Source organism: Brachyistius frenatus, unplaced genomic scaffold, assembly GCF_029030835.1.
Source record: "Brachyistius frenatus isolate BFR_SWC_R1_liver_20210118 unplaced genomic scaffold, ASM2903083v1 Contig_1, whole genome shotgun sequence".
In the NCBI taxonomy this organism is placed as follows: Eukaryota; Metazoa; Chordata; class Actinopteri; family Embiotocidae; genus Brachyistius; species Brachyistius frenatus.
This window is the reverse complement of record NW_027210600.1, coordinates 6648461-6672773: the sequence shown is the minus strand read 5'-3', so window position 1 is coordinate 6672773 and position 24313 is coordinate 6648461. Positions and strand designations below refer to the sequence as shown.

General features: G+C 41.2%; 3 protein-coding genes across 6 annotated transcripts; all 3 read right to left on the bottom strand.

Annotated features, from left to right (window-relative positions):
• Positions 1-23: 23 nt before the first annotated feature.
• On the bottom strand, positions 24-4498 carry ccnp (cyclin P). Of its 4 annotated transcripts, XM_069718968.1 has the most exons (9): positions 4296-4498; positions 3510-3635; positions 3155-3227; positions 2646-2818; positions 2352-2450; positions 1733-1888; positions 1344-1502; positions 1069-1247; positions 24-835 (listed from the first exon to the last, which is right to left on the bottom strand). In XM_069718968.1, exons 1-9 carry the CDS (start codon positions 4347-4349, stop codon positions 667-669), a joined length of 1188 nt encoding a protein of 395 aa, XP_069575069.1. In that variant the 5' UTR covers positions 4350-4498; the 3' UTR covers positions 24-666. The 4 variants fall into 4 exon arrangements, with proteins under 4 accessions (XP_069575069.1, XP_069575152.1, XP_069574905.1 ...); XM_069719051.1 differs by lacking the exon at positions 4296-4498 and having other exon boundaries at positions 1344-1385; positions 3510-3804; XM_069718804.1 differs by lacking the exon at positions 4296-4498 and having other exon boundaries at positions 3510-3803.
• Positions 4499-5227: 729 nt separating this feature from the next.
• Positions 5228-17578, bottom strand: akt2 (v-akt murine thymoma viral oncogene homolog 2). Its single transcript, XM_069718685.1, has 14 exons — positions 17106-17578; positions 15442-15613; positions 15005-15136; positions 14795-14906; positions 13615-13768; positions 12089-12220; positions 11917-11982; positions 11742-11810; positions 11168-11290; positions 10759-10887; positions 10036-10250; positions 8980-9067; positions 8791-8893; positions 5228-8678 (listed from the first exon to the last, which is right to left on the bottom strand). The coding sequence occupies exons 2-14, from the start codon at positions 15485-15487 to the stop codon at positions 8599-8601; spliced, it is 1449 nt and encodes a 482-aa protein (XP_069574786.1). The 5' UTR covers positions 15488-15613; positions 17106-17578; the 3' UTR covers positions 5228-8598.
• A 259-nt stretch (positions 17579-17837) lies between these two features.
• On the bottom strand, positions 17838-22809 carry dhx40 (DEAH (Asp-Glu-Ala-His) box polypeptide 40). Its single transcript, XM_069718012.1, has 17 exons — positions 22458-22809; positions 22144-22289; positions 21932-22051; positions 21557-21793; positions 21107-21173; positions 20890-21021; positions 20665-20764; positions 20460-20546; positions 20125-20307; positions 19953-20033; positions 19683-19840; positions 19390-19504; positions 19119-19227; positions 18807-18901; positions 18644-18713; positions 18306-18534; positions 17838-18061 (listed from the first exon to the last, which is right to left on the bottom strand). The coding sequence occupies exons 1-17, from the start codon at positions 22627-22629 to the stop codon at positions 17940-17942; spliced, it is 2223 nt and encodes a 740-aa protein (XP_069574113.1). The 5' UTR covers positions 22630-22809; the 3' UTR covers positions 17838-17939.
• Positions 22810-24313: the final 1504 nt, after the last annotated feature.

Here is a 24313-nt window from a genome sequence, read left to right as displayed (position 1 = left end):
GTCATATTATGGAACTGGTGCAGGGCAAAAGTGATAATGTACCTAAAATTAGTTTTATATAAATGCAGGGTTCACAAATAGGCATTTGATTAAAAATTGTTTGTGAAGTAATGACTTGTCCCACAGTGACTCCTACAAGCCAGTGTGAATTGGAAAGCCTTACAATGCAGCCAGAAGGTGGCTCTGCTGTCAACTAAAACTCCCGGCGCCTGCTGGACTTGAACAAAGAAGTTGCATATATTTTGCCAAAAATAAACAGCCAGATCTCAACACTATGCAGCAGACACTTTATTTTTACATTAAAACTTCTTTCAAATAATTTGATAAACAACCCATATCCTCTCCACAAATGACAAGACAAGGACATAACAGTGCAATTCAAATATTTTCTTAATCGGCTGCATAATAAGATCATAAAACAGGTGTGCCACAAAGTTGGCTAAATCGCACGTCGGAAAAGTGTATGCAATTCTCTGTCAATATCTGGCATCAAATCTCTCGCACTTCTTCCTCATCCATTTACACTGTAATTCCTCAGGATCCATAGCCAGGAATATACTGCTTTGGCTGGAGGCTTAGACTCCAAAGAAATAAAGTTTTCAAGTGATACTGGTCTAGTATCTGCACCTTGAAGCTTAGGGATATAATCAAGTTCCTTCGAGTCAGTCAAGTGCATACACCCAGAAGACCTTGGGTGCTCTTCAGACCCGGGTGTCTGCTGACATGCAGGGTCTCCGGGGAGGAGAATTTAACAAAAGTAGCACTGGTCTCTCGGGTGTTGGTCTTGGATGCAGTACTGGCTAGAATATGCATGATCTTCAGCAGAATAGTTTCACTGGAAAAACAAAACACGGATGTCAATTTGGCAGGTAAGATGAATGCTGACCATTATATATTGGTGTATTTTATATATATATAAAATGATTTAAGTAGCAAGGCACTGATTTTGTAAAGTTGAAGAAACACAGACAATTCAGAGCTCAGTGCTGCACTCTGGAGAGAATGTGGTCTCTAAATATACAAGATAGATGGATAAGGGGAGTACGACTAAAGAGACCTGTTGCATACCTGCCCACATGGATGCTGGCGGCCAGACACCAGGCAGCCTCCCCTTCTGGTGTCAGGGTTTCCTGTAGGATTTCACGGGCCAAGTAGAGGGCCGCTCCGGCCAGCTGTACGGGTAGGAACACCACGCACTGGCCCTCCAGGAGAGACAGCTCCAGCAGATACCGAGCCATCCATACGACCTAGTGGCATAAATGACAGAGCGGGATGAAGCTCACGGACGCAAAACAAATGCTGACAGTAAAAAAACATGGATGCCGAACACAGTGTGGATGTACCAAAGCACTGCAGCGAGCAATGGAGGCGAGGAGGAGGAGGAACTGCATCGGGGGACAGTAGGACAAATCGAACTTGAGCCCACAGAGCACTTTGCGCTCCATTCGCAGCAGGTGATGCTTTGAGTAGGTGTGGTCCATTAAGTAGCAGAGTCCAGATACCTAAAAAGAAGTTCAACAAGGGGAAAAGAAAAAAAGAACAAAGCCGTTTTCTTTCACAACACACAATTCATCTCCTACTCACTTAAGCTACCAACCTTTTCTGCAAAAAGCTTCAGTGCTTTCAATTGATAAGCACTTGTTCTACTCAGCCAGCAACTAACAAATCATGGATTATTTAGACATGCTTGCATGCTGCAGCTTTATAATGGGTAAGGACTGAGTCAGCATACCTCAGGGAGGAGACACTCTTCCTTCTTTGCAGCAAGGAAGAGGCAAACCATGCCGAGGAGCTGCAGGTTAGCTGTGGTCACTTTGATCTGTCGCAGGGAGCGGTTCAGGAGGTGAATGGCCAGATAGAGGGTCTCCTCTTGGAAATGCATCATCTCCTGGCAGAAAATCAATGGGACAATCAGCACCGACAGAGACTGGGAGAAGGTAAGCCTTACGGTCAGACTAACTTTGAAGGAAGCAAAGAGTTAGTTGTGAAGAGGGATACTACTGTATATGTATGCACAGTTCATGTGAGCTTAGTTTAGCTTATGTTTAGGACCGATTAGGAAGTCACTGCACCTGGTTCAGAAAGAACATGGCACATAATTCCTGATAAAGCCTAGAATTTTATACATGTTTGTTTTGTGACACATAATTTATGTGTTATTTAGTGGCACCGTAGGCTGTACAAAGCAATAGCTGTTAGTTATAGGGTAACCTAACGTTACCTCCAATTTAGTATTGTAGTTTCAACAAACACAGCCCCGACAACAAGCATATTATCTTAAATTAAGGGGATACTTTGACAAGTTTTGTGTAAAGGAAATATAAAGCTCTCATTTAAAAAGGGAAACTTACATGAACTTGAATGATCCAGTCAACCAGGATAGCTCGGGTGGCATTAGTGAAATGTCGGGGGAGGTCGGCGTTGGGAAACAAGTTCCGCGTTTGAGTCCTCTACAGGGTGAACACAGAAAGCACACTCGAAATTATTCAAGAGCTACAGTGCAATAATCAGTGCTAGTACCAGTCCGATAGGTTGCCCATCGTATACAAATAGTAGTTGGGTCTGCATACAGCGCATTTTAGAGACAGTGTCTTAATCCAAATTAACACGAGGCAGTTTAGTGACCTCTGTCCATGATGTCTCACCATCATGTCCAAGAACATCTCCCAGGCGTATGTTCGGTCCCATATGAGGCCCAGTTTCTCCAGTGCCATCTCCACTTCAAGGCGCAGCAAGCTGGGAACCAGCGCCTGGAGGCTGTGAAGACCCTGCAGCCCATGAGGGTAAAGCAGCACGGGCTCCTCCACACACCCATCTGCTACACAGGAGTGGAAAAGGAGGACAAGACGAAACCACAAACACATACAAGCAGATTGTTTTCTCACCTATATTTAACAAAATTTCAAAGCCATCTCCTCTTGTATGAACCCTGACACGTTATTCTGTCGTGGACCCTTCAGTCTACTCTGGCGGAATATGCAGAGGCCTCAAGAGGAACCAACAAAGCTAAAAAAAAAAAAAAAAAAATGTAAATGATCCAATCTCAACAGCGACAGTGATTCTGATGAGAAATGTAGAAGCTTGTCATCTGCAGCATTTAATTGGAGACGCTCTGGTGTGAAGTGAGGTTTGAAGAACGTATTGATTACACTACCAGCTGAGCACATGCTGTCTTCATGGAATCCCATGACGATGCCTTCGCTGGTTTGTGCCGAGAGCCTCCTTTCCTGTAAACAGACAACACCTCACACATAAGTGCAAAATGCACTTGGAAGTGGATGCGATGTGATCATGAAATCACCAAATTCTCCAAGCTGATGCTGTTAAATAAGCCTCTACCGCTGCAACAGAAAGCTCCTTCACATCCTGACACAAGTCCTCTAAACCACTTGGTCGTCAGTTAAGAATACCGAGCTAAAATATAAAGTTAATACAAGAGCAGAGAAGGGAAGAAGAGAGGCACGGCCGCAGGTTTTGGAGTGAGGGTGACAGCGGGACAGAAGGCATACCCATCTGCGTTCTGGTTCCATTCTGACTGGGGCCATCCTGGACTCGTCTGCTTCTACAGGCTGCCTGCAATCCATCAGCCCACAGGCATTAGCCCACGCTCTTAATGGGGCTCGCCTCTCATCCGCCTGCAGGGACAACAGATTGGCTTTGCAAAGGGACTTAAGGTGACTCTGGACATACAAAAAAAACAAAACAAACAAAAAAAAAAAGACCATTTGTACTAATTCATCCGAGGCAAAAAAAAAACAATCCAACATCCTGAATTGTGATTGTGGCTGCAGTTAGTTATCTGTATGAGAATCAGTGAACAGTAAAGCTACAGAACTAATTTGCTCAAATAGGTTCTCTCCATCAGGATGCTGTTCCAGCCACCTGAATCAGGGACTCTCCGACATCTGGGATCATAGCAGGTGAATGCAATTATTCCACTGACAACAAAAACATGGTGCAGGCTTGTATGGAGAGTTTGAGAATCAGAATAATGAAATAAGCCAAGCAATTAATAAAACTAGCTTAAGATGACTTGAAATACATTTTTAAAAAGTGCATTATTTGAGTTAATTGTACAATTGATGAGGTATTGTTTCCCCCCCCCGTTTAGTTGTCAATCATACACATTCCCTGGCATCATCTTAGACAATCACTCAACTAAAACTTTAGTGTAATAGAAAAATGAAGCATCTAGCAAATGGAACCTGGTCTCCATACTTCTATAACTTTCTGTACAGACTTTATTATATCCTATGTGGAAACTGGGTCTGTTTGAGCAAACGGAGCAAGCCCACCTTTTTGTGTAAGTCCAGCAGAGGCTTGGAGTCGCAGAACCCAGTCCTGGCCATGGTCACAGCCGGAGACAAGAGTTCCCGTGCCGGGCCCCCTGCAGCTACTTATCCACGGTTGTCAGCGGAGGCCTGGAGCAAAGCGACAGAAGAGCTACGCCGTCTGAAGTGTCGCTAATATAGACAGGTGCGTCACCCTGATTAGGGGCGGGGGGAAGAGGGGAGGGCATCGGTGTCGCCGGCAGAATAGGTTAGAACTTCCGGTCAACACAAAGAGGTAAAAAAACAACAACAAGATAATAATAATCATCATAGTTAAACCGAGCTGGAAAAATTTAGTGGAAATTTTAAAATGCATATTAAACCAACACGTTTGATATGAAATGACATTAAATGTGTCTTCAACGTTCATACACTTTAATCTGTGCACTTCCAATAAATGACAAACTGCCTTAGATTTAGAGTTGGATTGTTCCGTTTGATCCACCCTAATTTATTTGTTTGAGTGAATCAAAACAATGCCAATTTATTCAATACTATACAATCAATAAAACTAATGCAGCCTCAGAAAGATAAATCAGCAGCTTTCTAACAACGTATTATAACCAGAGACATGACAAAGGTAGAAATACTGACACTCCTGGTGCAATCTTGCTATTATTTATTAATTTAGTGCTTAAATTAATCTCTTGGAAACTTTGATGTCCTACACAATTACTTAAATACTGTTTCAACAACTTTGACAACAATTCCTAGAAAAATTTAAAAAGTCTGGCCTAAATTGTCCGGTGTTAGAATTACTTTACACTAATAATGTCAAATGCATGTGAAATTGTAGAATTTATGTTTCTTGTCATTAAGTCTAAATATTAAGAAAATGGATTGCACACATGTGTAAGGTGACTGTAAAAATAATGCATAAAAAAAAAGGACACAGATTTATTCAGTAAAAATGTTTACTGGCACATTATAGTTGCAAATGTTATAAGCTACCATACTGTAGCAGGTATCACCCGTTACATTGTAAAGTCTTGCAAAGGGGGGCTGTAAATGTCGACCAGGACAACGTCCTCCCCTTAAAGATTGCTTTTTTTTTTCATTGCCCTCTGAGCCTCAACTAATGGCAACAAGCAAAAAAAAAAGAAAAGAAAGAAAGAAAAAAAAAAATCTGTTACACCAGCATCAGGTGTGACATTCCTGACTGTTGATCACATTCAGATATACAGAGAAGCAAGGTAACCATAGTAAAGCTGCAAATCAAATACTACAAAGCTGCAGGTCTCCCCTTCTACTAATGCTGCATTCACCATCAAGCTTCTTCTTTTTTTGGTATTTACACATTAATGAAGAGGCACTTGTTGTGCCTGTGTATGCCTACAGGAGAGGTCAGGGGTATTAACTTGCATGTTTAGCTGTGAAGCATTGCTTAAAGCGTGGCCAGCAGCGAGGTTCAGTGTATGGCTTCACAACCAATATCAAAAAAGTCCAGCAGCACCCCCTTATGGCCATGATAGCAATGAAGGCAAATCCACAGTGGAGTCCATCAGTGCAATGGTTCTGATATCCGGCCCTGCCGTTTCCAAAGCAGGACGCTATAGGCTAGAGTATGATGGCTGTGCCTGAGCCGGTGAGAAGAGATGCTGGAGTTGTGAACTGTAAATCAAAGCCATTTCATCACATTGTCATCTGCAGGAACTGGGGCCACCTCGTGCTCAATCAATGCTGAGCCCAAACCCTTTTGCTTCTTCTGTGTTCGTACCATCATCTCCACTCAAACATCTTGCAGGCACTCCGTCACTCACACAAACTTCAAATAGAAATAAATGAAGATGTTAAATGAGGAATACCCCAGAGAATGCTGATTTATGTTTTGGTTTTTTTTCAAAACTTTTAAAGACCACTGTAGAATTAGTGCTTTGCAGAAAGGTATTAAATTAACAGTTTTATAACTGGCAATGCTACAGAGCATATCAAAGAACACCTCTTAATGCATTTAATTTAAATACTATTTGAAAAACAGGAACAAACCATCTTTGAATAAGCTCAACTTAAATGTGGTCTGCAAAATGTGGGCAGGTTTTCTGATTTAACCTAATTTTCCTTAATAATGCAAAACTAATATAAGCTTGATTATGTCACCCAATAACAGTGAGTTCAGTTCTGATGAGCCAATGGGATGACAGAAAAAACCTTCCTGTTTAAAGTCAAATTAGTTACCATTTCAATAAGCAATCCTCCAAAGGAATCCCCGTAAAATGAAGAACTTAAAAGAAAGCACTTGAAAAAAACTTTTAATATATATATTTTGTATAATGTATACTTAAACAAGACAATGTGTCTTCCAAAATTTGAAAAATAGATGGACAAAAAGGGAGAAAAATTAACAAACAAAAACAAAACAATGACATACAAAATGGTTTGGATGTTCCTTTAGTGAAGCTCAGAGAGGAACCAACATCTCTTCCAGCATTATGGAATATTATATACTTGCGTCAATGCGATCACTTTTCAATATGCTGTACAGGGCTTCTCTCAATCATGTGCCTCAAAGTATGCAGGTTTTCATTTCAACTTAACAGTACAGCAGATGTTTTAAGTAGTTTCCGCCCTTTCTGCAGGCTGAAGGTTGGTCAAAGAGCTTGTACAGGTTTAAGTTGGACTGTAAACCTACAGACTGCTGCTCCAGACTACATCGATTAAGTGTTTCGACACAGCATTAAAGAAAACACAAACCAAAGACATCAAATGTGGAATCATATGAAGTGTTAAACGTCCGCCAAGCCAGTCAACTTTTGGCCTCTTACCAACGATTAAACTCTTTCATTCTTTAAATACAGGGACATTCAAAAGCTCATTTTAAAAATAGTTTAAACAATTACACTGATATTACAAATAGAAAATGAACATAAGATTGGTGCCTAACTCTTCAGCTAGGGAGTGAAAATTACTGGACCGAGGTCAGCGAACTGCTTTGTCTCATCTACATTGGCCTCTCTAGACAGGCTGGGGAAAAACTGTGGTCAAATGCCATGTCTCTATTCTCCTCTTTCCTTCTGTTCTCTGTCTGCAACACGCAGTGCGACTGGCCTTAATGAAAACGTACTTACCCATCCAACCAGCTACTACTTGGTCAGTCAGTTTGGACACTGCAACCTGGACTCTAAGAGCCTGACTGCTGCATCCCTTAAAGTTAAATTAATGCAGCTTTTAAAGCAGAGGTTAGCCATGCTAACCCTAACCCAGTTTCTATTCCTGACGGAGTCAATTTAGCGGCAAACTGGTCACAGCAATCATAAATTACATGACTGTTCCCTTTAAAAGTGAAAAATTGCCCATTGAGTGTGCTGTGTAGTGTCCTCTCTCGTCGATATTCCAGCAATGGTTTAGAGTTTAAAAACATGCATAAAAACAGACACAAATGGATGGCTGGGAATCAAAATGGGTGTTCATGCATTCTCTTGCGCTCTCACACGCATACTGTACATCAACACATCCGCTCGTCCATTCGTCATACATACACACCTGCAGTGCAAACACAGTAATGGCAACCCTCCTCGCCCCCACCCTCGTCCCCATTTCCCCTACCGTATAGGAAAATCCCACACTTGATTTGTAACAGCAAGTTCCAGAAAGAGCACTTGTTAAAAAAAAAAAAAAAGAAAATCACAAAAAAAAATGTAGAAATATGGCTTTACATTTAAAACCGTAACAACTGATGAAATTAAAATTTGTCCTTTTCCCCAAATCTTTACCATTTTCCTAGTTTTGATTATACTTTTTTTTTTTAATTCTATCAAGTACGTCTATAATATGCAGTCTATGCATGGGTGGGTTGGTGTGGGTGTGGGTGTGCGTGCGTGCGTGTGTGTGTGTGTGTGTGTGTGTGAGAGAGACGCATGTGTGTGAAGCATGGGTACAGCTGGTAAAGAGGTGGTACTTGCTGGCATAACCTGGTTTTCAAAGTGTCAAAGGCTTTGATGTGGTGCCCAGTGTATTGCAGCAGAGGTCCTGTAGGGAGGCCTAATGCCGACCTTGAGAGGACGTACAGAGACAAAGCTGCCAGTCTGTCCACACAAACCTGCTGAGGTCAGTCATTCATGGTCTGTGTGTTCCTTTCTTATGATCCGTGTCTTGTCTGATTTTGCCAGTATATGTGTGCGTGTGCGTTAAAGACAATGAAAATGTGTCTTGTGCCACTTTTTTTTTTTTGTTTGTTTGTGTCATTCAATTTCTCCCAGCAGTGCAAGTGTGTGTGTGTGGGATTGTGATCGTGTGCCAGCCTGCCTGCTTGTTCAAGAGTCTGGAGGGATCATTCCCGTATGCTGGCGGAGTAGGAGAACTGAGGGAAGTGCGTACGCTGATCTGAATCCTCGGCATCTAAACTGTCATCTGGGGTACACAAAAAGGGAGAGATGAATAAACATTACAGAGTAGAAAGCACATGTGAGCGCTCACAGTTCCTTAAAAAAATGAACCCAAGCACAAACAAAAATCCACTTACACTTGTCCGGAGGAGTTATTGTAATAGTTTGTGCTGTGAACTCATCATCAAAGTAGCGCGTGTCCGTCTCTGACGTCACCTGGGGCTTGAAGGGTGGAATAAGCTGAGGAGGATGAAAATCAGTCACTTTCCATTCTGAAAATGTTGTTGTAAAAGGTCACATTGCCTGTTATTACCTCGCCCCCTTACCTTTTTGTCAGTGACATCCTGCCAGTTGATGGAGGTGAAGAACTTGTGGCTCATCACTTCTTTGGCATCGTCTGGTCCACCTCCGAGCCTGTAAAGAAGACAAAAACGCTATCATCTACACCCACGCACCAGCTACAAGTAACTGTGCAAACAATGTCATTACAGCTGTAAAACAAGCACTTGTGCGGTTGTTCTCCTCCGACTTGTGTTTACCCATTTCTGGACAGATTTACACCTCATTTCCTCAGTACTTACAAGTGCATGTGTTAGTAAGCCTGCAGGCAGCGCTGAATGTGCTAATATTAGCAGTTCTTTGACTATTACCAGACACACGGGGGCTTGACCCAAACAACAATCAATTAAGTCCTTGTTTATGGCCATTACCTTGAACCAAAACTAATCAAGAAGGAACACGGGCTTCAATAACATGGTTACTTATTTTACAGCTGAATACAAGGTGCCCCTGAGCACAGCGAAGGATTCAGAAAACTAATTAAGCGCAACAGTCTCAAATCCCAGGAAGGAGATGTGTACTGCTGCTTCTTCAGGAGATTCGATTATTTATACTATGTTTGGTGTTTGGGGGTGAAGACAGGTAGTAATATTGAATCTTGAGGTGTTTTTCCACATTAATATGGAACTTTACGTGTACGTTAAAACCGAATAAAACAAAAAGAATAAATACGAGCCAATATGTTATTCTTGTATTTTTTTTTTTTTTTTTTTAAATAGTGACCTTAAAAATCCATTTATCTGTTGCACTTTAGTGACAAAATCTTAACACTGAACCAATGCTATGACAAAGTGAAATGCCTAAAAGCAATATGTTGGATTGTTTCAAGCAATGATTTGTTTGTGGTTAAGTATGTGTAAAATAATAATACATTTTTTTTTAGTGTCAGCAGTCTAAAACTGATAAAAAAAACAAACAAGTTGTTTAAAGATATAAATACTATAAGGAACAACAGTGTTACATAATCTTGTGCTTATTTTAGACCCTAATTATTCTCAAAGTATTTACTAATTAATTAGTGTTTGTTAAGCTGTACTGCTTACCTTTGTTTGGGATCCTTTTTAAGCAGGCCTGCCAGCAGGGCCTTGGCCTCAGGAGCCAGATTCTTGGGGAAGCGGATCTCCTCCATGAGGATAAGCTCAAACAGGCGCTCGTGGTCCTGATTGTAGAAGGGCAAGCGACCACACATCATCTCATACATCACCACGCCAAGTCCCCACCAGTCCACTGCTCGTCCGTAGTCATTGTCCTCGAGCACCTAACAAGGAAGGATTGTCAGTGCAGAATTGGAAATGAAAAAAGCTTGTAGCAGCCATGAAATCTTCACATTTGGTATCCTTTGATTAGTAGCAACTTTACATCGTGTCATTTTTCAGGAAATTTAAGGAGCAGTTGCAGGTTTTAAGGTGTGGGTGCCCTGGCAGCTTATTGGTTACGGTACAATGAGGCAAAAAAAACCAAACAACCATAAAATAGAAGTCTAAAAGTCTTAAACTGCTATTTACACATACAAAACAGTTTAAAACATGACTTGATGTTACTTATTTGTGCTTTTCTAAACTGTACACAACCAGACCTTTGACAGCAGTTAAATTCAGAGGAAAGAATGTCCATTTGTTTTCCTGATCTGTCATTGTACCAAAGCACAGAGACTACAATATAATATCAAACAGTACCATCTGAGCTGCTGTCCTTACTGTATCCGTGTTTATTCACATAATCCTGGTCAAAACCCAAATTGATGTCAACAGCCAACATGGAGTTACCTCTGGTGCCAAATACTCCGGGGTTCCACAGAAAGTTTTCATGGTGGCACCATCTGTGATCCCCTCTTTACACAGGCCGAAGTCTGTTATCTTAATGTGGCCATCCTTGTCTAACATGAGGTTTTCCAGCTGTGTAGGGAAACATTCAAAGTGGAGTCAAATCAGTTGGCAGCTACGGTGGGAGAACGACTTCAGAATGCAATACGATGGCGATATAAATGAAACTTGAAGACTGAGACTGAAAATAAGTGAAAAATATTAAGTTGTTGTTGTTTTTTACAATACAATCAACTTTAGTACTCACGGCAGTAATTTAAATCCGTCATTACTACCAATAATATTTCGTCCCTCCAGACAATTTACAATATACAAATAATAATGGTATTCCGTAAAAACGAGGATGCCGTACCTTTAGGTCCCTGTAAACTACATTGCGTGAGTGTAGATACTCCAGTGCCGACACTATTTCTGCACCGTAGAATCGCGCCCGGTCTTCTGTGAATACTCTGTCCCGGGATAAGTGAAAGAAGAGCTGCAAAAGAAAAAGAAAAATAAACATGGATGTGGGAACAAAACAATTCTTAAATTCTTGAAGAAACTTACTGTCATAAAAATCCTTCATTTCAATATAATTCTTAGGGTGTCTAATTGAAACATCTGTGCACATGTCTATGACCTTTAAGAAATCAAAATTTCCTTTTCATTTTAAAAATAATTTTAGGATAAATAACTAGCCCGAATCCATGCAGTAACCAAAGCAATCTTTGCAGTACAGGTGCAAGAATAAAGACCGATTTGATTTCCATTCTTTGCGCACCGTTTTGATGCATCATTAAATCCAACATTCAGCCCTGATTTGATTTTAGTCCTAAGTTGGTTTCAGCTCTACTACAAATCGGCGTCTCCCTTAAGGTCACACACACAATTAAATAATAACACACCAGACAAAAATTGTAGTCCCGATGAGAACGAGCAACACTTACTTCTCCTCCATTTGCGTACTCCATCACGAAGCATAGCCGGTCGTGTGTTTGAAATGCATATTTTAGTGTCTGTAGGAGAGTAGAAATAAACTGGTGACTGCATTATACGTATTAAATGGTCTCTTAATTTTGGAAAGCTCAAACTGAGGCAATAATGAATGCACTGGTAACCCACTGTTAGAAAGGGATGCCGTGTGTTTTGGAGAACTCGGCTTTCTGTAACCGTGTGTGCCACCTCATCCTAAAGGCATAAACAAAAAAAACACACATTCAGTGCATGCAATGAGAGCAAGACTGTGACAGCACAGTTTAAAGTAAAGATTTTGCTGTGATGGGATAACACTAACTTTAGCAATGATGACTTCTTTGCGGAGGATTTTCATGGCATAGTACATCCCTGTGGCCTTCTCCTTCACCAGAATCACTTTACCAAACGTCCCTTTGCCCAGCAGCTTCAGGTAGTCAAAATCACTCATGGTCTGCAGGAAGAAAAGTCAAATATTAGCCAAGACAAAGCTGCGCTCACACCAAACTTTCCTCATTCGCGCTTTAACTTAAAGACACCACGAATGTTTGTCATCTTTGAGTTTTGATCCGACTTTAATATAGCATGTAATATAAAACCATGAACAGTATTCTCAGAGCCTTTCTCTGAAATTGTGATGGCTTCCTGTTCTATTGTTCACACTGCTAATGTCTATGCGCTATAGTTGATGTTTCCCACATACTAATCTCTAATGCACGTGAGGCACAACATGTCATGGCGTGAAGCAGTTCTAAATATGTCTCACCATTAGGGAGCATTTCAATTAGCACTTGAGAAACTACAGCAAGAAAATGAACTCAAAATCTTTATACTCTGAAAATAATTAGTTAAGACTTCTGCAAACCTATCGTGACAGCAGGCCTGTCACAATTATAAATGAATCACCTGGTTGAAATTATTTGACATAACAGCAATTATTCAGCAGAATCATTAGAATCATTTCTATTCATCTGTATAAAATGAAACTGGCAGAAATGTCATATTTCCATCTTGTTTTCTACTGTTTGAGGTTTAACTGGTGCTCTGTTAATGACATTATCTAGTTGTGCCTCCTTCTGCGGTGGCACTAATTCTCTACTCGTGTGTCATTAAACTGCTGCTATGGTTTAATGATACACGAGTAGAGAATTAGTGCCACCGCAGTACATTGTTTATTTTGATTACTAGAACTGGTCCTACTATTACTTGTCATTGTCACAAATTTTGTTTGTATATTTCAGTGATAGACTTTGCCTAGTTGAGTTTAAAAATCCTAAAGAGGCAAACAGATTTTTATAATTCAATGTTCAATTATTCTTATACAATGATGGTGGCATAAAATTAGTAGAAAAAAAATTGTTAATTGCAATAATTTGGATAACAATAAATCCTCAACTAATATTTCATGATTGTGACCGCTCTGCAGTCGTAGTTAGACTAAAGAAGTATGAGAATTTTTTTCCCACAAAATAAGGAGTCAAAATCAAACTACTTTGTAGAACCAGACTTCTTGATCAGTACACATCATCAGCTACACAAGCTGCATCTCTACACACTTTTTACACTGAATAATAACATCACTGCTAGAGAGAGAGAGAGAAAAAACACCTTTGTAAAACCAAAATCATTCAAATATACTTGTACTGTCAGCATGGGACGAAATATGTACACAAATGCTGCCCTCCTTTCATTTAAAGCTTGCTTCACCAAAAAAAAAAAAAAAAAAAAAAAAAAAAAAGCTTTGAGAAAGAGGCTTAAAGTTTGAACAACTTGCCCAATAAAGATGAGCTTAGCTGGACAAACACAGCAAACACTCAGCTGCCGGGCACTGCTTGCGCAAATACTGACCACTTTTGTGCGGGATTTGGACACAGCAATCTCCATCTCCTCTGTGCCACTGCTCTCGCTAGGCGAGCCAAATTTGATCTCCATGGGTTCCTCATCCTGCTGCTGACTCTTCAGGCTGTTTGCCACCGCCTGGATCGATCGCATCCATTCCTCCCTGACCCACAAGAAAACGCAGGTTACCCTCATCAAACTGAGCCGATGCCATGTCTACATTACTCTAAATGTATTCGTTAAGAATATTAAATGATGAGCTGTTGTTAGCAGTGACATACTATTGTAGACTGTGTTTTTTTTTATTTTTATGTATAAACAGATGGCATAGATATTGTGTCAAAAATATATCTTTAAGGTAAAACAGTTGTTCAGCAAGCAAAGTTTAGAAAGTAGAGGATAATCTGAGTACTATTCAGCTGGGGGCTGCTGGGATTTAGTGCTTGGCAAAGCCGATGTAAACAAAACTCAATGATGATTGCTTGGGTTAGAGGTGAACAATCAGGTCTAATCTGCCACTAAATTCTATTTGGAGCATGATGGTGGTTTCTACTCTCACAAACTAAATGGATTTCACCGAATGTAGTGAACAACGGCCCATTTAGCTCCTCAGGTCCCAATATTGGTCCTCGTGTCTTTCTATCTAAAAAAAAAAAAAATTGTTTTCTTTCTCAGTTTGGGCTTCAAACAAATCCAGTGTTGTACATGCCCACAAATGCTTTCCAAAGTTGACATTTCTGATTATAAAACTCAGGTATTATTTCAAATCTGGATTGATGTTTATGTTGTGATCATATTAAGATTGTAGAAATGTGCCAGTTGTTTGCCAAAATAAAAAATGAAGTTGAGAGCAATTAAATAGTGAATTCGGCTAAACTGACACATCATACTGTAACTGATAACAGAGAGAAGAAGGAAACAGAGCAGAACTTTACTGGAATGAGAATCAGCAGATTTACTCTTTATCCCACTGCTAAATACATTTTTCTCGATTTTTTTTTGTGTGTGTGGATGTTTCAGTGAAGACTGACAACTTTTTCAAAAGCCTCCATAAGTGTGGAAAGAAGCTGTTTCCACATGTAAATTGAATTCTCAGATCGACTGGCCTACGCTCACTACAAGCCACCCTCTCACATAATGTTTCTATTTCCCGAAGGCCACACAGAGACAGAATATAGGAGACATTTACCTCTCGTCATTGCTGTCTACGTGGAAGGTCCGCTCGATGACCGAGGTCCACTGCAGACAACGAATGACAAATGTATTGGGCTTGGGACGCTCTGTCTTCATCAGCTGGCATTCTACAAAGCAGAGATACATCAGCTGACACGGGAGAACTGAAGACACCAACAACAGTTTAATATTGTGTGCCAGAAGGTCAGAAGGCCAGAAAGCTGACCTGCGACAGAGAAGTTGTTGAGCGGTGGGAGGCTGTGGTCACTGGACACCTCAGGCTTCTCTTTGTAGCCGATGAAGGAGCCATCACTCTTTAAGATGAAGTAACGAGGACGCCATGTTTTAATGTATTCACCTGGAAACAGACCGGACAAGAATTTTAAGAAACTTGCATGTTTGGGTACCTGCTTGTGTGTTTGGCTTTCCTGTGGATAAAGATGCTACTCTCTACCACAATATTATGACATTAGGAATCCATTGTAAGTGACTGCATTAAGCTGTCATAGCTGATCTCCATTAATGAAGAATTTCCAAACTTGGCAAATTACAGACATTAAAAGCCTATAGAGGAGTATTTATACTCATAACATAGATTTTGACACAGACTATCACTTTAATGTAGGCTTAGATGATGGATGGTGAACACAAAGGGCCCCTTACCTCTCTTGTGGAGCCATCCGTCTCTCACAACACTGACTTCATTCATGCTGGGGCAGAAAACTGTCTGGGTAGGGAGGGGGCTGCAGACAAGCTGGTGGAAATTGTGTAAACTGCTTATTGGTCAAGTGCCTGACTGTGGCTCAGATTGAAAATAACCTCTATAATGTAATACCTGGAGGAGAGAACAAAACAAATCTTGTTAAATTCAGAATAATCAATAAATGCCAGATATCATTATGCAAAAAAAAAAAATCAACCATAATTGCAGGCTGATGTAGGTTTAACATGTAATTATAACCCTCCGAGACCATCAAGAACAGCTATAAACATCCCAGAATAACATAACAGCGAAGGGGACTACTTTACATGACTGCAAATGTTAATTATGAAGTCAATACAAACTTTCTTTGACTTTTAAAGGTGTTGTAGCCAAAACATAGGGCCTAAATGAAGTACAACTACAACCAATGAGATAGGGGTGGAGAGCCAAAGTGAAACTGATTTCTGCTGACAAAGTATTGCTCTTGATGCCTATCTGAGTGTTTTTCAACACAGCATCGGCTTGAATAAAACACAAGGCACTTCTGTTGCCTTGAAACAACTCGTCGTCGCCGCGACCCACTCCGAGTACTTCCATCGTCTCATGACATACCTTTGGTGTTTCCACAGTCGTGTTATTTATATAAATGGTCTTCTGATTTTGCAGTGATGCCAAGTAAGAATAATCGAGGGATTAATGCGACTGATGTAACAATTAGCAAAATGCCTGCAAAGCTTCTGTCCTGTCAAAGGCACCAGGTTCCTGCAGCTCTTGGTGAATGTTTGTGGAGAGGCCTGGTGGTCCAGGGTCAGCCCTGAATCAACAGCTTATGTTAGATAATGGGTTTAGCAGAATTTCTCAGTATTTCAGTGGAAATGATGGGGTTGTATACTACAGTGCGTACAGTCACAAAAAGGCTGTTTGAAATGTTTTTTTTTGTTGTTTTTTTTAAAGATAAAAACAGCAGATAAGTATTCCCTCGACTTCAGACCTTTTTTTTTTTTCTTTTTTTTTTTATGACCATCCACTGTTATTTGAATGGCCAGAGTCACGTGGGTGTCTGAGATAATATGTAATAACTTCACAGTGTAATCGTGCACAAACATGTCATCTCGTCTGTTTTACGACACCAATCAAACATCAAGTCGTTTTGTTGGTTAACATTTAGTTACTCGAGCGGAGAACAACAAAGACGAGACCAAACACTAAAAACAACACCTACGCACTTACGTATTTATATTGAATTATAGTCTTAAAAAAAATAATATAAATAAACTGCGTACCGTACCGAGCACAAACACGAGCTGCCAAAAACGTAAACATCCCCGTGACGTTAGCGGGGAGCGAACCGAGACAAAAACAAAGTCAACAAACGTTACCTCCGACCCCGGGGCAGCTCGTTAGCTTCACTTATCCGGGAGCCCGAGAGGAACGAAGAGGTGTTGCGGCTCGACTAACATTGCAGCTGACGGGCGGCCGGGGGACACCGACGCGGGGACATCGACGCGAGGACCGCATTACGACCGCACAAGGCAGCTCGCCAAACAATATCGTCCGAGCTAACGGCTAGTTAGCACGCGAGTTCGCCACTTGCGGTGGTTCAGACGAGTCCGGTTGTTCCTACCTCGACTTCAGCGACAGAAACTCTCTCTTCTTCTTCTTCTTCTTCCTCCTCCAGCCGTCAGAGCTCCGCAAAGCGCCTGCCAGTTATCCCTTGAAGCTTGTGTGTACTGAACTCTGTCAATGATCACACGAGCTTAGCGAGCTTGTTTTCCTTCTCGCGGCGGCGGCGGCGTGCTGCTGCAGTGGTTCACTGGAGCAAGCGGACCACCGAATAAAGTCCACGGAGAGGTGGACAGGTACGTTATATAAGACCACAAGTAATCCTGGGAAGATATATATATATAAAAAAAATAAATTAAAAAGTAAAAAAAAAAAAAAACCCGCCTCGTTGTTGGGTTTTAATGTAGTTTAGTCGCCTGCTAGGCAAAGGAAGCCCTCCGTCCCAGCCAGACAGTCACAGCAGCAGCAGCCCCGCAAGAGGAAGTGACGTACGAGAGCAGAGCGGGTCCACTGCACCTGAACGGGCCGGTGTGAAAGTACACCGAGTACCAGTACTGTAACCTCAGCCTCACCCCCTCCCCCTCCTCCTCCCTCCAACCGTTCAGAGCTGGAGAACAGGCTGTCTGACAGACAAATAAATAAATAATAATAAAAAATTAAAAAAAAAAAAACGTGAAATTTGCCAAAATGCATCTAACAGATCGTTCACTGTCAGTCGGGTCCTGCTTCACAATAAAGCACCAATTTTCTTTATCAAACCACCGTGATTGTATAAAGCAGAGGGTGTAAAGAATAGAGAGGCAAGGTTACAAACATTACATGTGTTTTATTATTGATTTCCAAAACCGCTCCTTTGTGACACTGCGTATCTCATCCTCGAAACCAACTGCAAATGTCAAAGTGGTTTACTTTGTTGTCTTTGTTGCTTTCGTTGCAGGTAGCGAGCACGCGCATCGCTCACTGTGGTTTCGTTGTTTCGCTTCTCCAGCATCTTCATGACATCCTCAGTAGAAACCTCTGAAAGAAAAAAACATGGTAATCTATTACCTTATTTCAAACGCAGCTTAACCTTGCTTTAAGTTCATTCAACTCTGAAGGATTATTAATGACCTTTTAATCCGTGGCTATGCTATAGCCAGACTCTTTATTTTTGATAATTTTATGTATTTCCTATCAGGTAGTAGAGACCAAATACACAACACATATACCATCACTTTGCAAATAAATATTTAGTTAATTAAATAAAATAATTATAAAAAACCTGGTGGTCTTTTGGCTGCTTCTCTGGTCTCCCATTTGATCATCTCAGCATCAGTAACTTCCTCTCTTGCTACACTGCTCAACTCATAGACGTCCACTTCATGGAGTTTTGGTAATAAATCCTTCACCCATTCATATCGAATAGGACATACAGTCCGGATGTACACGCGTGAGGTTACCAGCACGTCGTGGAAGATGACCCAGTTCAGCTCTGCCTCCTGGTCAAATAGCTTGGAGCCAAGACAAATTGAGAGAAGGAGGAATCAGAGAACACGTGTTACTTTTTGTTGCAGTTTGAATGTAGAAAATGACCTGAAAACAAACAAAAAATATATTCACCGATGAGGACGGATGAATGTGAACCATAGATCCATTGCCGTCCATTGTGCAAAAAACCTTTCCAACAGACCTATGTGGGATGGAAATAAATAACAAGGATTCACAAATTGCAAAAACATCTCAGAGTCTGAGTGTCATAATTTCAAATTAACACTGGTGATACCTTCTGGCAACGTTGGTAAAGTATCCTGTGCACAGGCATCGTCTAAGGAGTTCACTCTTATTGCCATCAAATGTTTCTATGGGGAAATCTCTTTTCTGGAAAGCAAGAGTCACAGAACTTAAGAAGCACAATGGATTTAATTTGGATTTCCATTGTGTCAACAAACAGAACGCTAAATTATTAAATGACAAACATCTGACAGCGATCTGCAAAGAGATGGACCATTTGTTTTAATGATTTAAATCTAACACTGATGTGGGGATGAAGTATGATCTGTATCAGCTCAGAATACAATGTGAAAATGTTTGTAACCTGCTGGAGGCGGAGGAGGATCTCCCGCAGCTGAGTCTCCACACTGAAGGCCGACTTCAGCGCCCTCCAGTGGATCCAGTTGTCCTTACACCACGCTGAAGGTGCGTCACTACGGGGTGCAAGAGAGAGGCTGACACTCAACAACAGCTGTTATAACATCACCATACAGTATAAAGTCCAGCATACAGACTAACACTGACACTTCTTTGCACAAACAAGGGAAAAAATAAAAATGCACCTTGCAACAGCACTAATGAATTATTTCCTTTACCTGGATTTACATGACTGAAACACACTGACAAGTGTGGCAAAGTCGTTCATGCTGCCAGTCTTTGCAGCCAGCGCTCTGTGCTTCTTGTCTGCCTCCTTCTGCTTGTCAGGGTGGCCTGCAGGCAGCAAGAGATCAGTCAGAATTTACACCTACATTTTAGACTTAGTGTTTCTGTTATAAGACAATTCCCTGATAAACCTTCAGCAGTACAAAATGTTTTTTCTTCATTGCATCACAACTTGCTTTTTATCCTGCTTTGAGGTTCCTCAATATCAAAAAGCTAAATTGCCGACCTGGCCTGATGAAGATGTTCTCCACAGACAACATGGCGGCCACCGGGAGCAGCAGGTCCTGGCAGCCGAGCGAAGCAGCTTTGAGCACGGCCCTGGTGAGGCCTGGGTGCAGGGGGAACTCCACCATCAGCTCGCCCAGCCGGGTCACTCTACCTCTTCTACAGCCCGAACATCAGACAGAAAGAAGCTCAGGACATTTTTCGCAAAACCGGTTTAATCTGATACTGCTGTGAATGCAAAATTGCTGTGAACGCAAAACCAAAGACTCACCTGTCGATGGCATCGAACTGGTAGAGCTGTTTTAGAGCCTCTAGAATGAATCTCTCTTCTGGACAGTCCAGAAAAGGAAACCTTAAAAGAAATCATCTATTCATTATAAAATATTTATGAACTCAACGGAGTTAAACTTCACTGAATTGGCACAGAATGGGTAGCAGTGTACCTAATCACATCATGAACACCCAGGCACTTGAGTGTGAGAATCACTGCAGTCAGACTTGTCCTCTGGATCTCTGGAACTGTATATTCAGGCATGCACTTCTCCCAGAATTCCTCGGTATAGATTCGAAAGCATTTCCCGACTGACGTTCTTCCAGCTCGGCCTGCTCTTTGCTGAGCCTCGCTCCTAATGACAGAAAATCCCCCCCCCCAAAAAAAAAATTCACTTCAAATCTCTGCGGGCAAGCTTTCCTCATGGCTTCGGTGTAAGCAGGAAAATGACTACAAACAAAGTTGTTTGCGGGTTTAAAGCAACACGCTATTGTTTTCGAGACTCACTTTGAAATAGGCAGAACCTCCAAGATATCCATGCCCACTCTTGAATTGTGGTTGAGTTGCTTCACAAACCCGCTGTCAACGATGTACCTACATGGGAAAAGGAGGCCATAAAGATATGTTTTGCAGAGCTGTAATGGTAACGTCCCAAAAAAAGATGATTTCAGGTGCCAATTGTGTGGCTGCATATATGTGGCACCATGCTCACTTTACACCACTGATGGTCAGAGATGTTGCCGCGATGTTAGTGGCTACCACACACTTTCTTATTCCTGGCGGTGGAGGCTGAAAGATCTGCCTCTGTTGATCTATGACGAGACCAAAAAAAACAAAAAACAAGTAAAATAAAAGGAGTAGTAACACAAACAGTCGACACTGATTTTAATTTGGAAAATCTACAATGAGGCGATAACAGCTGTTGTAATGTGTTTACCGGTGGGCATGGATCCATAAAGAGGCAGGATGAGAAGGCCCTCCACCGTTTGGTCCTGCACGTCGTAGCGGTAGTCTATGCACTCAGCTTTTTCATACAACAAGTCACAGGCACGCTCAATTTCCGACTGACCTGTCAAACACACAAAAAAGTAATGTGGCAGATTTTTTTTTCAACGGATATACTCTGATCTCGATAATCAAGAATCGTTGCTTGCCTGTCAAAAACACCAGAATATCCCCGGACATTTCACTGGTGTGCAAGTCCAGCGCCACTTTCACAACCTGTGGAGCAAAAAGGAGTAAAAGCCAATAAATAGCAACTAAATGCATCAATCTACAACAACATATCTAAATGTAATTCATCAGTAATATTTATGAGGCTGTGAAACCAAATTTAAGTAAATGTCTTCACAGCAAATACAGGAATATTCAAAACACTAGTTAAATATACTGTTACACTGCTGTGTGAAAGTTGACTAACTACCTCATTTTAATCTTATTGTTACTATACTTTATTGTAATCAATCTATCTTATGTGGATTACTTCTATGGGTCCTGCATATCTGTCTAGTTTATCTTGAATATAAGCTGCTGGAACACTCACATTTCCCTTTGGGATGAATACAAGTGTTACCGTATCTAACATAGAAAATGTAACTAAGCACCTCTTTCACATAACCGCTGCTCTCTGTATCTTTGGGTCCGACAGCTGATCCAAAAGTGCAGGTTACAGGGAACATCCTCCCAGGAATAGCAAAGGCGGGACAGTTGCTGAGAAAAGCCGACAGTTTGTCCGTTTCCATGGTGGCGGACATCACCACCACCCTCAAAGGGAGAGATCGTCCCTTGGTGGCCTTTGCTGGGTTTGAGAACATTTTCTTTAATAAACCCAGAAGAATGTCCTGAAATAAATGCAAACACGTACTCAATGTGGGGATGCAGAGAGAGCAAACTGCTTTGGGAATGCTGATACGCTTTAAGTGTGTAACAGGGTAATGCAGAAAGTGAGTTCATGGCTTTGGGCAAACATGTTGACGCACCGTGTTGAGGCTGCGTTCATGAACTTCATCCAAGATTACAACACTGTACTGAGACAGTCCAGGATCGGCCAGGATCTCTCTGAGCAAACAGCCATCCGTCATGTACTTCACCACCGTGTCCTGGCTCAGACACGATCACACCTTCACGTCATCAAATATGCACAGGGAAAAAAGATCTTCTGCAGAGAACGGGTCATCTTTTTGTTTCTCACCTGCGACGTGCAATCATCGAACCGTACTTGGTAGCCAACCTCCCTTCCCAGACTGCACTGCATCTCCTGAGCGACCCTCTGGGCCACTGTGATGGCAGCCACCCGGCGAGGCTGCGTGATGCCAATTTTTCCATCTTTACAAAAACCTGAGCAAAAACAGGAAATGGGTCATATTTTCAAATTTGAGGTCACACATTTAATGAAACATGATTCACCAACACAAAAGTGAAACGATTACTTTGAACACAGAAGTTCTCGTGTCTACGTGTAATTTTGGATGATCTGTGTTTAACAGCGACATTACAAACACTTACCTGCTTCATGCAGGTACTGTGGGAGTTGTGTGGTTTTGCCGCTGCCGGTCTCGCCGGTAACAAGCAGGAAAGTGCTGTCTTTCACAGCCTGAATAAGTTTGGTTTTGTGCCGACAGATCGGCAGCTGTGTGTCCTCGTTTCCTTTTGAGTCCCATCTCGTCGATTTGGACATAACCGACAACTTAAGTGTGTGGCTTTACCAGAAGATATCAGCGTGAGGAGCTGACCAGACAACAGTAGCACTGACCTCAATGATGCGGAACACAGCTCAGTTAGTGTTTGTGCCCGCAGACAATATTAAACTTGACAAAATCTCAATTTGTTCATGTTTTTTTTTTTTTTCAACGAAGGCACGCAGGCTCATTGACTTCCGCAAACTAACCCATTCTCCATTTCTATTGGTCTACTTGTGAGCACGTGACCCAGATACACCAAAAAAACCTAGATTTTTTTTTGAATTTAGCTTTATTTACACAAAAAGAAGACAATATTAAATTGAACACAAAAGCTCATCGAGTCAATTTATTTGTTTGCTCTGTGAGACCTTTTATTTATTTATTGAAGCAGAGTTCAGAACAACTCCTGTAATGCTTATAGACGTGATATTTTCCCAGAGGTATTCTCAAATCAATTAGAAACACTTGGTGAGGTGTTGAACCTGAAGCAAACCAAACTCAGATGTATCAACTATGCATCTACATTAATACATACAAGCCTTCACTTATCTGCACTTACCACCCAAATTAAAGAGTCACCATGTTGTACATTTCGTAAGCCTTTTCATATATTTATTATAAAAAGGCTAAAATGATTTTCCTTTTTTTTTTTGCTGTCATTATCACAGTCTCACACGGTCTTAGTATACATTTATTTTCATCACAAATCATGCACAGTTTTTGGCTCAACTGTTTCTAATCTCAGTTCTTCAAGATATGATGTGAAGAGCTTTTTCTGATAATTCACACTTCAAAAAGAAGAGGTCCACCAGAGACTACATTGTAAAAAGTCCTGTGTCCTGGCTCTGGTGGGATCCTTCTTAATTTACGCTTTCCTGAAAGACATAGAAAAACATAAGCTGTTGTTAACAGCGTAATGTGCAAATGTGTCAAGTTATATATTCCAGTGTCATTTACATCAAGGAGCTTTTCAGTCAATATATCGACTGTCCTCAGACAATCCGTTCTGATAAGAAGAAATTAAATTTCAAACTGCATTAAGTACAAATAGGCAGAAATTCCACTTGCCACTGCTGCAGTGCTGTAAGCAATCTGGTCCTTTACATATCTCTGCATCACAGTGGAAATATACCTGCAAGATAACAGGAGAAATGTATCAAGACTAAAAGACTAAAAAAATATATCCAATGATACTATTTCTTTCTTTCTGTTTCTTTTACATACCAGGTTTTTAAATGTTAGCGGTTTCACAAACGAGAACAGCTTAACCTCAAACATTTGTGAAGGGCGGGATATGTCAGCTCTTTACCGGAGACCGGCAGCACAACAGTTCTGTGGCTATCACCAGTGAAAGGACACCTTGATTGGATACAAAGAGGAACTTCACTTGTTTCCCTTTTGAGCTTTTTTTTAAATTTATTTTTAGATATAACATCTGCCACAATCTGCTATTTGATTTCAAGCGTTTTTACCCTTTAACAAGCAGGTTCCATCTTTGTGGGTCATGTGGGTCCTCAGTCGGGGTAGCCCAGCAGTCCTCCAGCAGCAGCACCAAGTCCTTGTCCTCATGTTTGACAACAAACACCTCAACATACACAGGTTGGCCAAGTTCAGTTAGTGTTGGAGGGTCATGGGAGGAATAGAAGGACCTGCAAGAGGAATCTGCAGATAAAAAAAAAG